The sequence below is a fragment of the Buteo buteo genome, chromosome 19 (assembly GCF_964188355.1).
Source record: "Buteo buteo chromosome 19, bButBut1.hap1.1, whole genome shotgun sequence".
Classification (NCBI taxonomy): domain Eukaryota; kingdom Metazoa; phylum Chordata; class Aves; order Accipitriformes; family Accipitridae; genus Buteo; species Buteo buteo.
The window spans coordinates 6,097,267-6,113,183 of NC_134189.1; the positions used below are offsets into that span (position 1 = coordinate 6,097,267).

The 15,917-nt window shown below is 42.9% G+C and overlaps 1 protein-coding gene across 3 annotated transcripts in view; it reads right to left on the minus strand.

The window, feature by feature from the left end:
- CHST11 (carbohydrate sulfotransferase 11) overlaps positions 1–15,917 on the minus strand; it is a 174,376-nt gene that overhangs the window by 86,199 nt on the left and 72,260 nt on the right. For all 3 annotated transcript variants that reach the window (XM_075050953.1, XM_075050952.1, XM_075050954.1), the window contains one exon: positions 13,137–13,222. In XM_075050953.1, the coding sequence (XP_074907054.1) occupies positions 13,137–13,222 (86 nt within the window). The remainder of the gene's footprint in view (positions 1–13,136; positions 13,223–15,917) is intronic.

Sequence of the window (15,917 nt, forward strand, 5' to 3'; positions counted from 1 at the left end):
AGTCCCATATGTTTTCTAAACATACACATGCTGGCCAAGGCCAGTTGCATCCGGACTGCTTTCCTATCCCCTATTCCTCAAGGCTCTTTGATTTTTCAACATACTTCTTAATGGAGCAAAAGGAATCACAACAGCAACCATTTTCTTGGGCTTGGTGAGTGACCCAAGTTAGTGACCACCAGTAGCTCTGTGACAGATCCACTGGAAACGCGCACCAACACCCACATACGCTGGGCAAAGCCAATCTGCACAAAGTGAGAATCTTTTCAATGTACGGCTTCCAAAGACAGGAGCAGGTTTGGCAGGGAAGGAAGGAAGCTTATTTAGGTTATTTTTGGATGCAGATAACCAACTGAATACATGGATTTTTATCATGTTGGTACTTACACAACACTGACTTGCTAGTTACAAGACAGATCTTGAACCTGCACGACTGCAGGACAGCCCTTAATAACAGATGGCAGTACTTTGCCAATGGTCAGACAGAGAGGTTCGGTGTCTTAGCAGATGATACCTTCTATCTTACTTCTTTAGCCACCGATTTAATTACACTGATAATGTCATGAGAAGCAGGAATCAATTATTCATTAAACCTGCCTAAGAAATCATTTTTATCCCATGTATTTTGTTTCAAGATCATTTACACTTGGGTAAAAAGGCAGTTTTCTTCCTTCAGCGTCAATATTTTATACAGTAACTCAGTTAACAGCCCGAGTGAAAATGGAAGTGGGTCTGTCAAAGAGGACCAGGACATGATACTCTGTGCAAGGCATGAAGGTGACGTTTGAAAACTCCACCGATCCATCTGCTACGTATCAGCAGCTGTGTCATTCAGGGATCTTAAGCAGGATGCATGGAGTGATCTGTTACATCTCTTTGAAAACAAAGCCCTTTGATGCATTTACATCTCAGGGTCGCATGACTTCTTCAGAGGTTGTTGGAGGTGAAACCACAGATCTTGCGTTGCCTGTTTTCTAGCTCCCTCCATTTTTAATAAACACAAGACGTGGCCTGCCATTACTTTCTTGACACAAAAGAATTTTCCTACGTTCCCATTAAAAGCAATATTGCTTTTTATAAGCTCAAAAGAAGACACTGAGCTCCCTTTACCAGCACACAGACAAAAATCTTTTCTTTTGCCTGGTTTGTTTTTGCACTAGTTGACTAAAAACAAACAAATAAATGAAAGTGCAATTTTCAGAGGGACAAGTCACTCCTCTCTAACCACTTTGCCATCAACTGTTCACCCTCGTTCTCTCACTGCCTGGCTCCACTACTTTCTGATAAAGCCGTGACCATAAACCTGTACAGTAACTCATGTAAAAATATTCCCGTTTTTGTAAGATAAAAGGTAGGAATGGGAGAAGGAAACTGAGCAGAACTGAAGACATCAGGCTGAGAAGGAGACCTCAGGGTGCGAGGAAATGGGGAGGAGGAATGGCAAGAACAGAGAAGTAGGTCTGGGCAAGGAGACAACCCTACCCCCCTGCAAATTCAGCAACAGTTTATTAACCCAAGTTTACATGAAATAAAGATGATAAAAACAGCTGCAGAGAAAGCAGCGGAATCGCTCCCATCCCTACAGCTAGCCACCTGCGTGCGGCGTATCGGAGCCCTACGAGGCTGTTTGGGAGCTGGACGTGACTCAGCTGTGCGCATCGTGCTCCACCATCATACCGTCAATGCAAAGCTTTCGATGGCGTAAAATTTACTCCCAAACATACACAACCGCATATTTGTATATGCAGGTTGCGTTAGTTTTTAGCGTTACCCCGGAGCCCCTGAGTCCTTGCCAGGGGCCAAGCCCTACCTGGGCTAGAAACCGTGCAGAAACAGAGGCGAAAGAGTCTCTGCAGATTCGCATCCGTGCATCAGGCAGCTGGCTGAGCAGAGCACCCATGTTCTTCAGATGGAGACTCAGGTTAGCAGAAAACCATGCACAAATGGGAGCATGTGTAGAGGGGGCGAGAGAAGCCTACAGACACAGGACGTACCCACTTAGTGACAGCGTGCCCATGCCTGGAAAGCGCAGTGCGGAAGGATTTGTTTCCAGGCTGTAAATATGTGGCATTTAAACTTAAGAAAGTCCATACACAGGCTTTTGCAAGTCCAAAGCTATGGAAAAAAAGAAGGGAAAAGCCTCTGCTGTGCCTACACAAACTGCTCAGAATAGTCATTCTTGGCTATTAGTTCATAGAGTGATGCCACTGGCACAACAATCTCTTACAGAAAGAAAGCAGCAATTGTGGAAGAAGCTAATATTGCATCTCACCTTCACCACGGGAACCTTCATTCAATTTACATTAAGTAAGACATTACGCTTTGGAGAAGTACCAACGATTTCAGCGTCTCCTTACCAGTTCAACGAAACATTTTTCTCCTTCAGCTGAGCTTATTATGAATATTTAATGTATCAAAATGAGCTGAAAGCTACCACTGTGCATCTGCTCTCCAGCTCTCCATCCTTCTATTGACATCAAGGCTTAGTTCCCAAAATATGACATTAACTATACTGCTATATAAATACAACTCCTTCAACTACCATTTCATAAGTAAAATAAATGCAAGGCAGAAGCCAAGCCTGACCTGAATAGGTGAAACTGTCCTCTCCCAGCTAGAGATGTCTTTGTTACTTCGGCTCCTGATGTCAATTCCCTGCGCCAGCTTGTACGTTCATCTTCTGCCCTCTAATTGAATTAATATTCACTTCCTCTTACTAATCCCCAGATGCTTGTCTGAAATGATCTAAGACACAGCCCACGTTTACAGGGAGAAAAGATTTATATTAGGGCATCAATTTGATAGCTACAGAGGTTTGCTAATTTGCCGTGCAGCCAGGCAATCTGACTGCAGGAATATTGTGATTTTTTACTGTTCCTCTACAGCTGGGATGTAATGTTTTGCTTTTAGCCCTGTGCTAGAACCACACTCAGAATACTGTTCAGATGTGATTTAAGATCGAAAAGAAAGGAACACTCCTTCCTGGATTTTCCAGGCACAGAAATACATATAAACTTCAGTGCACTGTAAGTTTGCCAACTGTCTTTGGTTTGGCTATAGTTATTATGTCACTACCAGAAAAAAAAAAAAAAAGGGGGAAATCTTTTCAGCATCAAACTTACATTCTTCAGCATTTTCTATTGCAATAAAATGTGTGGAATGGTGAAAAGGGAGTTAAAGCAATGGTTGCAATTATAGCCCCTTTCTGATCCCCTGGACCAGATCTTTTAACTAGAAGTTTGGGCTCTAAAGCTTAGGAGGTTTGCCATCAATTTTTGAGAGGCCAGGTTTCACTTTTCTCCCAAGGTTATGAATGAACAGAAACATCTACAGCATGCTGGAAAACCTAGAATACAAAGCCACTTTCCCCCAACCCCAATGCAACTAACTGCACAATAGTCTCAGTGTGAAGGAAATAAAATTGTGTTTTCATTCCACCCCCCCCCATTTTGCCGTAGCCCCACGAATGTAGGGATGGTTCAAACATAAGACCCCATCCACACCAGGATATACAACTGCTACAGGTTAGTTGAGCAACAAAGATCTACTTGAGTGGCCCCAGTATGACTGCTGCTATGTTAATTTTATAGAGGAAAAAAAAGACATACACAATATAAACGCTGGTTTTGCCGTGTTCAAATGCTGTATAGGTATTACCTTGTAAAAATACTTTTTTTCCTTTTCTTTCCACACCTCTTCCATATGAATAAGAAGCAAGGTCTGAAACTACTGAATAGAAGCAGTTTAAGTGTAGCTGGCCCAGGTGATGATTAGCAGAACAACCAATCTTTCAGCCTGATGATTAAACAAGCAAACGTAAGAACAACTCCAACAACCAGCAGCGAGGGTGTTTCCTGTGCGTGGGGCACGTGTCCTCTGCTTGCAGGGATTTGGCTCCCGGTGCTCCCGTTCTGGGAGAGTGCCCTGACCATCGGCAGCGACAGCCCGGGCCCCTCCAGTTCAGGCTTTAGATTCAGTGAACTGTTAATTACTGCTGTCACGAGGGTCCGACAATGTCAGACAAACAAGATTGACAGAGCAAGGCACAATTTTCTCCTTGTTTTACTAGGCCAACAGATGAGCACACCGGGTCTTAAAACAACCATGGCTCTTACTCTATTATAGCCTCAGCTCATCGTGACAAGAGGCTTAATAAAGAGCTTGTTAGCCTGAAATCCTGCTCATTTCTTCTGTTTAGTTTCAGAACACAAGGCAGCATCAACAGGAGAGACTGAAGACACTCAGTGCACTGTGTCACCCGCGTACGTGATTTGAGCACCCGCTGCCAAGCGTGGGATGCACAGTCGAACCGCCCGAAGCCCATCGCTACCCCACGCGTACCTGTGAGATTAACCCCAAGTCAACCCAAGTGTCTCCCAGCTGCTACTACTGGAAGGACTCAGCCCAAATTCACAGCGAGTTTCAGTCATCCCCAAACTGCGTATTTTCCGGCGGACCTTTTTGCTCAGCCCTGTCCGTAGCCATGCGGTGCAGCGCCGCGGGAGGGGAAGCGTGCTTCTCCAGCATGCCAAGCGAGCGGTACGGATGAGACCGCGGTGCCCAGCTTGACCCACCTTACACCTCCCCACAAACTTCAGCAAAGAGAAAACTTACTTGGAAAGCACCCTTAAATAATCTGTGCTTGATTTAACGATTTACACGCTTGTACAAAAACTCTACAGGCTGCCTCCCCACAGTACCATGAATCTCCTTAGCACACTAGTCCCAAAAGGACGCTGGCTTCTGCAGCCACATCTTTCAAGGGGTAGTATTTTAACCTTGCTTTGTCTGTGGTATTTACAGAGACGCATTCCTGAGACTTTCTGCATAAACGGATGTCCTGGTTTCATCTGGAATAAAGTTAATTTTCTTCCTAGTAGCTGGTATAGTGCCATGTTTTGAATTTAGGATGAGAATAATGTTGATAACACAAGGATGTTTTAGTTGTTTGTGAGCAGTGTTTATACAAAAAGTCAAGGACTCTTCAGCTTCTCATACTGCCCTGCCAGCGGAGGCTGGGAGTGCAACAAGGAGGTGGGAAGGAAGGGACACAGCAAGGACAGCTGACCCAAACGAGCCAAAGATGTATTCCATACCATATTACATCATGCCCAGTATATAAACTGGGGGGACATTTGGAGCGATGGTGTTTGTCTTCCCGAGTCACCGTTAGGATGATGGAGCCCTGCTGTCCTGGAGATGGCTGAACACCTGCTTGCCCGTGGGAAGTGGTGGATGAATTCCTTGGTTTGCTTTGCGTATGCGCGCAGCTTTTGCTTTGCCTATTAAACCATCTTTTTCTCAACCCACGGGTTTTCTCACTTTTACCTTCTGATTCTCTCCCCCAGCCCAGAGGGGGGAAGCGAGCGAGCGGCTCCGTGGGGCTGAGTTGCTGGCTGGGGTTAAACCACGACAACGGACAAGCAGATTATTGCAGTTTCACTGAAGAAAGCTTTGGTAAGGTGCAACTGGTTACATTACTGAGGTTAATTTATATTGTACAGAGTTAAAAAACAAATGAATAATACATATCAATATTACATACAATATCAATAAATATTACGAGTCAGTTTGTAGGACTTGGGGTGCTACATCAGATACAGTTAAGTGTGTAAAAATGGGACTTGGGGAATCTAATCTCCTGAAAACAAAGCAAATTTAACAACTTCTTCTGCCCCTCCTTAGTATTACAGTTAGATAATATATGACAATTACAAGTACCAGTAGATAGGTTTTATGTCTGTGTTCTCTCATTTTCATAATTATGTCTATTGGGTTACATTACAGTCCCTCAGGGAGAGAGCGGTTGCAGCTGGGCTCTCTGGATTTAAAGAGATCATCTGGCCCTGTTGCAAGTGGGCTACAATTCTGCTGCATAGACTTAAACCTCTTGATAACAAAAAACACAGGAGAAAAAAAAAAAAAAAAGGCAGATGTTTAAACAAACAGAGTTGCTACCCTTCACACAATGGAGAAAGCTGCCCCAAAACTACCTGCACCAGAAATAAGCAAGAGAGCCTACAGTTTACAAGGTCTACGCTGAGAATATTGGGATACAGGTACTGAGCCAGTGATGCTGGAGCACTTGTTAAAGCGCAGCCGGGAAGGATGCGCTCTGCCTCTGCAGGAGCCAGCGGCAGAAATCCGTGCTCGTTACACCTATTTGCGAACACTGATATTCTCCCACTGCCCTTTGCTTCCTAATCCTCCAAACCGCCACATCCCCCTGCATTTTGAGGTATTTTCTGGCATATAGCTTTCAAGTGAAGAGGAAAAAAAAAGGAACTCCATGCAGAGAAAGACAGGTGCCCCATTTGAACATTACTCAGTTCAGAGCAAGCATCTGACTGAACCAACATGGTTCAGGTCACCAGAGGCCCGATTTGGGGACAATTAAACACAAAAAGCTGTTCAACGGCACCGGGTCAGAGTGCTGGAGCCCAGGTCTTCTCTCCACTCAGCTGCCCAACAGGGATCCCACACATTACATACAGATACCCAGTTCTGAAAGCTGTGTTACCCTCTTTCCCCTCCCAACACACACAACCCTTTTGGTTTTGGCCATGTCTCCTGTATTACAAGATCTTTCTTCTCATACTTTTAAGCCTTTATATTAAAACTCACATACTCTCAAAATAATAAAATATGAGTCAAGGACTGGAAAAATGAAAGAGAGGTGTCTCTGCTGCTTTTTTTCTATCAGGGAAAGCTGAGCTATTTTAAGTGACAACTATTTTTTCATTTCATGCAGGTAACAAGTCTTTTATTAAACACAGGTGCCCAAAAATTCATCCCAATGCACTGCAGTAACTTGAATGAGCATGTCCTGGGGATAATTCTGGCCTTGAGTGCTGGTAGTTACTGTACATACTTGTCTGATTAATTCCTCTTGACTTACAAAGGCATCCATCATGTCACAACAAATGATCTATGAAGCACAGTGTACCTGAAACCCTCGCCTCCCCAAGTCATTTCCCCAGCATCTAAAACAGGCTCTTATCATTTGTAATCAGTAATTAATAACAAAGCATTCTCACTAGTGTAATTTTTCTGCTAAGGTTAATGTAATATTTCATCCCAGGCCAGCTGCTCTTTTACAACTTCCAAGCATGACAGTAAGTAATGTCTTTGCATAAGAAGTCATCCACGGAGTAAATCAATTAGCTCCTCTTTCATCAGCAGGCATTTTGCTGCAGCAAGCGAGGCTAATTACACAGAAAGTTGTTTATCAACAGGAGTATGTACCTAAAGTTTGTCATTGTACGTTGACTTTTCTTCCCTATGCCTCCATTCTGCATCTTTTCCATTAAGGAGTTTTTAATCTATGATCAGCCAAATACTGTGATTACGAGTTGCACTTTGCACGCTGTTATTATCTGCATAGATTTGCCTACAAAGATCAGCACAGCATATGTTTTCAGTACTGGTAAAACTTTTGGGCCACTTCTTGCCCTCAAGGAGGAGACATACATATTTATGACTATTCATCTCAGTTGCAAAGCATCAATAAATTCTCTTTTTTTTTTTTTTATCAAAACTGCACTATTTCTTACACTCTGAAGTTCACATCGGGATATCTGTATTGCTGTCCCTAGGAGGAAATCTGGCACCCAGAACATATATTTTCTCCTGTGAAAACAGGAGAAAAATTAGTGTATAGCACTGGTGTATAGTGCTGGTGTAATCTTCTAGTCTTACTGAAATTGTTAAGTAACTTTGGAGACCTATGGTTTTTTCACCCCTTTTGATTGATATAGGAACTGTCTGGCATCTCAGGCTCTTCTTGCATGATGTAGCTGATGAAGACACATGTCTGGCTCAGGAAGCTCATGACCGACAGGTTGTTGGGTGCCGGCAGAGTATGATGAGCTCTTTATCCTTCTTGTCGTCTGTCCTGGTCACCTGCTGCCAGAGACAAAACACCAGGTGAACTGGACCTTTCATCCTACTCGGTGACCTGCCCTTTGGCTCTTGTGTTTCTAAGAATGAGAAGCCGTAGCACAGAAACGAACTGCCCAGTGCTCAGCGCCTCAGGATCACCAAGGGCAGAAATATCAGGTTTTAAGCGTTCAAACCTTTGATTCGAAGTGCTGTGGACAATGCATATGTAGAGCTCAGACCACAAAGCTGACCAGGACCTGCCAGAGGTGACCTCTGTCCAGGAACCCGTACAGTTGCCCCCAGAGTCATCCTAGTGAGTGGAAATCAACTGAAGATAGGAAATTACGAACCCAGATGAAAGTTGAGTGATGTGGGCTGAACTAGGTTGATGTTTGCTGATGTTATCCAGGCAGCCTAAACCACAGATAATCACACGGCAGCCCCCAAAAAGGAGCATTTGTGGCCTGAGGTGACTGAGGATGTATAAATACTGTCTGCAAGACAACAGCTCGCTTTCTTCCTTTCACTTGGTGGGAAGGAGGGGATTAAAAAAGCAGATATAATAAAAGAAATGGGTCATTTCAGAATGACTGCTCCAAACCAGTCCAATACAATTTCATAACACAAAGGCAATGCAAGGTCCACAGCTCTGACTCACCAGGTTTAGCAAATCGCTAGACATCCTGGCTCCAGCTACACCAAAAGCAGCCACCTGGAAATACATCTCCTCGACAAAAAGAAACACGTTTGAAAAGACAAGAAACAAATGGCAAACAGTGTGACCTTTAGTGAAATAGTCATGGGGACTCGTGAATTAGTCAGGCAATGTCAAACTAGAAACTGAAACAAACTCATCCTTGGATTTGGATCCTAATGGATATAGGACTGGATCTCTGCTGTGCTTCTCTCAGCAGTCTAGATAGTTAGATCAAACAATGATGCAGCCTGTATTTAATGAGAATTAAATGTTAATCTTGATAACTAGAAGATGAATTCTAACTTTAAAGATGCAATTATTTCCCATTCCTTTAACAATTGGTCTATTCTGGTTTGCAACTTCTTGTAATTCAGTAGCACATTCATGGCACCAAACAGATCAATGTTAACCACTAAAGTATGCAAGCCTCAAGTATGATGTTGCCCAATTCTGAACTTCTGGTGACTCCAGCTCGTGGGCTGATCCACAATTATCTGTTATTTTTGGAGCAGTGGGGCTGTACACAGTCATGCAAATTACAAGACACAGTTGTACATGTTGCCTTCTAAGAATATGTCTTGCAAATATTTGTTTACCCATATTCTTAAATTCCTGGGGTTTCATATACAAAAAAATAAAAACCCACTCAAGGTACGATGCAACTTTATGTCACATTCCTGCAAGGCTCTTCATCTGTGTTCAGTTACATCTCGATTTCCTCCTTTGCTACTTGCTGTATATTGAATCCTCTTTCTCTTTCTATTTACAACTATGTGGCAGAAGGAAAATAGTTCTGCTTAATACAGATCCAAATTGGCTTTCTAATAAACCCATTAAAGAAATGGTCCATTTCAGCCTTCAAAATTTGCCACAGGAACCTCTGCAGCTTATTACTAAACCTCTATCTGAAAACGAAAGGAAAAAAAGATAATTGAGACTCAAAGACATGCTACATACCGCCTGCCATATACGTGGAGACCACAGCCTGGAAATCCACTTACTCAGTGTAAATCCAGTTCAGTTATATTGACTTTTCTTTCCCTCACGGTATATTAGTGCTCATGAAAAATCTTGCAGTGAAAGCCCTAGAGTAGAAATCTCTTGTCCACAGACAAATGCACTTCCCACATTCTGCTCTATTACAACAGGCAAAAGAGCAAAAGCGTTGTTCCTACTTTTACAACAATCACAAGGCCAGACTCTCAACTAAGACATAAAAAACGCATGGGCTTTGTCATGGACACTTTCTCTAGCCCTAATTCAGTGCTATCTCCACCCATTTATCCTCTCCTTCTCCACCAAACATATGAACAATTATGATCAGCCCACTGAAAATCGGACTGCAATTCTAACATTCAGATCCTACAAGCCACCAGACCACCCTTTCAGTCACCTCCAGATCATTGCTACATTTGAATTTAGTCAAGCCAAATCTTCCTTTCTGGTTCTGGGTTTTTTCCTTTTTCCTTTTTCTTTTTTCTTTTCTTCTTTTCTTTCTTCCTTTCCTTTCCCTTTTCTTTTCACAACCATTTACCAAACCAAAAAGAGATTCAAGAGACAAATGATGGCATTTGCAAACAACTCAACTTCCATAGAAGGAAAAAAAACAGCGCAGGATCAGAGAGGCTGTTATATGTCAACATAGTAAATGCCCACAGTCAAATTCTCAGCTGGTGTAAATCAACCTGTCTCCATCTGGTTTTATGAGGGCACTGCAACCTGATGCTGAATGCACAGTAGAAAAAAACTTATTCCTGTTAAACTACAGCATTTTAAATCTGAGAGAGAGTATTGACCCTATCTGGCACCTATTTCAGTCGATGGCCAAACTCTCATCTCCCCTGACAGGGAGCAGCCAGGAGCACGCTCCATGCGAGGACGTATGGGCCCTTAATTCCATCTCAAAGCAGGGACCCCCCGCGGGCCCCCTCCCTTGCCCACCTCCCTCGGGCGTCCTCGAGACATTCCCACGAACGGCAGCAGCAGCAGTCACGGCTGCACACTGCTACCTACGCGAGGAAACGTGACGCACGTGAAATGTACGGTGCACTCTATAGCAGAGGATGGTGAGCCATAGGTGGGTTCTCCTGTTATACTAGGTCATGTAAAAAACATGCACATGGACACATTAAATATTTAAAGTTTCCTACCCTTAAAAAAATCACAACTGCACCTAGCTTATAGTAATCCAAAGCCATAGCTGCAGGGCATCTTTCAGCGGCTTAAGTCTGGTGTTTGAATTATACAGATTCCTTAGAACTACAAATATCTGCTTGATCAGCTCCACCGTTCCTCTGAGGCAGCTAAACTGAGTGCCAAAGAGTTCCTGCAATGGCACACGCAGCCATTGGCATCCAGGAGAAAAACATGGGATCACCGCACCAGAAGACCAAAAGGTTCTGATGGTCAAGGGTCATCTTTAAGATCTAACCAATTTTTTCAATTACCTAGGTCAGTGACTTCTGACTTAACTTTACAAATGGCCAATCGTAACTGCTTCAGCAAGAAACTCACGAGAAAGATTAGGGGTCTGATCTCCATTCCCCCAGTTTCAGAAACACTGGTGAATTCTTGAGGACAAGAATGCTACTGCCAAAATACAGACCAGTGTCTAATCTGCCACCTTCGAGACAGACATATTTGGGGGCAAAAATGGAAAACGAAAGATAACCCACATATTTGAAGAAATATTCTAGAGGGTCATCTCCAGTCTGTTGTCTTCTATGGCAGCCTCTACTCACTGCCTTTTCTTGTTACTGTTTTCCCAAAATGAGCGCACTTGCTTGCCTGACATTGCCAGTCCCTCTAGGACTGGTTGCAGCACGCAAAGCCCCATCCAAAAAGCAAACAAACATCAACTAAGAACAAAGGAAGCGACTAAAACTAAAAGCTTGGTAAGAATGGATGTCAGCGAGCTGATGGAAACATTTCGGCATAAAAAACATCATCTGCTTAGTTCAACATCAGCTGCAAGAACTGGCGTGCTTCCCCAAACATCAACTTTTCCGGCTGGCTCGTAGGCAAGCCCGGAAAGGGATGCTAACGGTTTGCTTGGTCAGGGCACGCAGAAAGGAAGGAGAGGCAGTGAAGGAGCTGCCAGCTGCATCCCCTGCTTCAGGAAGCTCAGGAAATCTTTTCAGTTGACCAAGCTTGCAAGGGCTCTGGGATTACGGCCCTTCAGTGGATGGGGATGTTTCTTTCTTACGGGATGGCCTCTAACAATGTTAAAGGGCAAGGAGGTTTTGACCGACACACAGCAGACCCCAGAGAGTCTCAAGCAGTCTCTTTTCCCTTACCCACACTTCTTGAGCATCTGCAAAGAGTCTTTAAATTTAACCTACAAATCCTAGTATTTTTCCTTTTTAGCACTGGATTGTTCCTCTTCAGGGCTTTTACGTGCACTTTCCATTTACCCAATGCTAACTCCCATAATGGTCAATAAAGGCCAGTATATTAGTATGATAAACTCATGTTCCCAGCCATGCACAGAATTCAAATTGAATTAGAAAGTCAGCCTATGTTCATAAAAACAACACTATGCAGCAAATGGAGCTTTACTGCACTACGTAACAGATATCACATATCTTTGGGTTGTTGTCAATTCTTCATATAAATACTTTAAATCACTTAGACTTCATTTTGCACACTATATAGTGAGTCTCTTCATAATCAAATAGTATTTAAAACATTTACTGCCTTGTTAAATCTAACAAGTCAGATTTATTGGGATAGTCACTTTCCTTAATAGCCAATTTAGTAAAACTCAATGTATTCATTGATGGATAAATATATAATAGGCGGTTGTTAAACTTTAATAAATATGTTTAATAGTCAGCTGGCATTTTCTCTCAATGGCAGCACTTCCTCTCAGCTGCCAACAGGAAATGCTGCTCCTGAATGTGCCAATTCAGCCCACATGCAGGGAATAAACTGATCTAGAGGAGCACAAATTTCAGGTAGCTTTCCCGCGCTGGTTATCACATGAAGAACTCTGGATAAGATTATCCTAAGCTCCCATCAAGACCATCAGGTGTTAAATAGCACACAGTGTAAGGAAGAGTATGAGCTACTGCGTTTGTCCAGACTCCGTACAAGCAATGAACTAGGACAGGAAGGGCAGCTGTCTACCTGAAAGCCATATAAATAAATATTCATGTATTATTATCACTATTTAGTCTTATCGCACTCTTTGTTTCATGTATATCATGTTGCATTCTCTCACCCTACCCTGCCACTCTGTGTTGATCCAACAGATTCAATTCCGATGCCTCAGCTTCTAGCTAGGAGATCAAAAAGGTACTCTTTTAAGGCTTTTAGGTACCTAGGGAAAAAATTTTAGTGGAGTCCACATCATTAGACAACTGAAAACCTTTAAAAATCAGGCCCTCAGCTCAAACTGTAGAACTTCATGCCTAAACTCTGCAGATCCCAGGATCAGTTCTCCAAGCTGAAGGCAGTTACCGCATATAAATGAGAAAAACCAGACCAAAATACCTTTCAGAGAGACTGTACTTGTACGCTGGGCTGGGAAGTTTGATCATAGCCACAAGACACTCACCTGGGTGGGATTATACAGTTCCTGGAGCGGGCTTCTGGATCCTTTCCGGCAGCAAATGTCCATGCCAAATGGATTTCTACGCATTACTGCAAGGGGAAATTGAAATTAATACAGGTTAGCAACATTGGTTAGCCATAACCTATTGCAATACCAACAGCAAGGAGAGATTTTCTGACAGATACTGGGATTCTAGACAGTGTTGTGTCTTAATTTCTAATTTTACTTTCCCGAGAAATTGCCCGAGAGCTAAATCCTTTATCTATTGTGGAAGTTACTAAAAAAAAAAAAAAAAAAGCCCTCTGGTTCCCCTCTCACAAAAGCTGTTATCCAACAACTTCCAGCTTGGGTGCACAAAAATTCAAGCATAGGGACCAAAGTGACACAATTTTAGCAGTGCTAGGTACCTGCTTCTCTGATCGTCAGGGAGGAGTCGGCTGGATTCCTATAATCAGCATCTCCGAGAGGCAATGTTTGAGCCTCTCTCAGCCTAAATACAGAAGTACACAGGAACCTAATATTGAAACATCTAATTTTAAAGCTTTTGGCCTAACTCTTTGGTTTCTCCTAGAACAGACACTCGGCAGTACAAGACACACATACAGTCAATCATTGCTGCACTTCTTGCTACAAACTATATTTTGCTCTATATATTGCAACTGAATATTTGACTGATCCAAAACCCAACTTATGCTATGTCATCCCAGCTGGAAACCAGCAGGTCTTTAAACCAAAGGCTTTGTCAAAGGTCTGACTGAGGAGCATTTTGGATGATAAAGTGTTTTCCAGGAGAGACCGTGACCTGAACCCCAGCAGGTGCAGAGATCAGGCGTTTCAAGTTAGACCTTCATGGCCATAAAAGTCTACCTAAGAAGCCATTCAGCTCCGATCACCCTCTAGAGTCATGAGGAGAACAAGACCTTGCCTGCCCTTCTAATCTCACGTGGCCCACATCATCCTCTGCCCCAGCTGGCTCTGCTACCTACGGAAGGAGCATCACGCTATCAGACGCCAGCATCAGGCGTCGCAGCCAAGGGAGATTTGTCTCGTCAAGGTTTAATTAAGACACAACCAAAAGGAAAGAAGAGATGTTCCTGCTGGGAATCTGAAGGCATTAAGCAGAGTCAGACACGCTTTTACCACCGCTTGTCATGTTTTGTAACCAGAAACTATTGAAGTGTCCTTCAGCAACGGTTCTGAGCTGCATCGCTTGCAGACACGATATTGCAGGCTTCAAGCCAAGGGTCAGAGAATACAGTCAAGTCATCTTTTAATACAGAGGGCTAATACGCAATCATAATTGATACATCAACTAGTATGAACCACAGAAAACTGTATACAGTTCCAATCTGGAAACATAATAGATTCCTTCGCTCAATTCCTATCTATTTTTCAATTGAAGGTAATTATCTAATAACGTGCCGTGTCGCTTTTGCCCTGAGCAAAGAGATTCCACGGGTCTTGTGGCAGGAGCCAGACATACATGCTTAGTAAACAAACTGGCTAAATGTTTTGATTTTCTTCACAGTTTAGGATAGTAATGTTATTAGAGGCTATAACTTCAATTTACATGTTTAAATACCTGATTAACTTCCAAGCATTTTTAGTCACGCAGCCAAGTATTGTGATTCCTTTGTTTTTGCGCTAATGTGCCTTTTTAAAAGCTGACTTAGAAAGTGTTTAAAACAGTTAAAACTTTAAAAAGTTTCTGCATGAGTAATGCCAGCTTCCAGGGTTTGGAAGTGGTTTTAGGAAGAAAACACTAAAGCGAGGGCGTGAGACATCCAGCAGTCGTTCAAACGACAGAGCTCCTGCCTGTCCCCTCCCCGTCTATCGTCCCCCTCCATATTCTTGTACCAGGACCTGTGTCCAGGGATGCTTTGAAAATCATTTTGTAGCCCCCTCACCATTACAAGAAATCTTTCCAAAATTGAGCCTTCCAGTCAACAGCAAACCACATCATTTCCATTTAAAACACCAGAGCAGGGGGAAAGGGAGAGGGGAACATTACAGTGTATCCAGGTCATTAGACTGTGATTAACCAGGATCCTGAAACACTGATACTTTGTTCCAAAATGAAGAAGAATTCTAGTGTGGTGTTCCTTAATTTATTACTTCACTTTTCATTTCCATTAAATACAGTAAAGAGCAATGTGCATAAATGTATCCCTTCTTGCTTCACTTAGCCAGCAGGTATAAACACAGCAACACTTTATATGCAGCAGTAACAGCCATAAAGATTAAATTATTTGCACAACATGCAAGATTTGATTCCCAGATGTAAACAAACAAACAAAGCAACTGTCTCCCCAGCAAAAGCTAAATGCTAATGTAGAACCTTAGTCACTGAAACCATTAAATCTTTTTTATGATTCCCAATATTACTTAATTGGTTTGTTTTTTCAATAAAGCCTTTAGAAGAAGACTGCGGAGTTAGCATAGCAACACAGCAGCTCCACACAGCACTCGCTTCCCTGTTTCTCGGTGTCAGGAACAGCACGCCCTGACGCAGCTGTACGCAGCACATCTGTGCACACCTGGAAAATACTTCTGCCTGGAATTTAACGCCAGCATTGAAATACAGGGGACTGCTCCCCTTTCCTCAGCAGAAATCCCACTCGCACCTTTTGCAAAATTGTCCTTAGGTGAATAACTATCAGGAATGTTCATAGATAGTTCAAAACATTTGCTGGCATGCCTGTGGACAAACTCACCTCTCAGGGCTCCTGCAACCTGTTTTCTACTGTCTCAGCTTCTCTGAGGCACTGTTTCATTATGTGAATG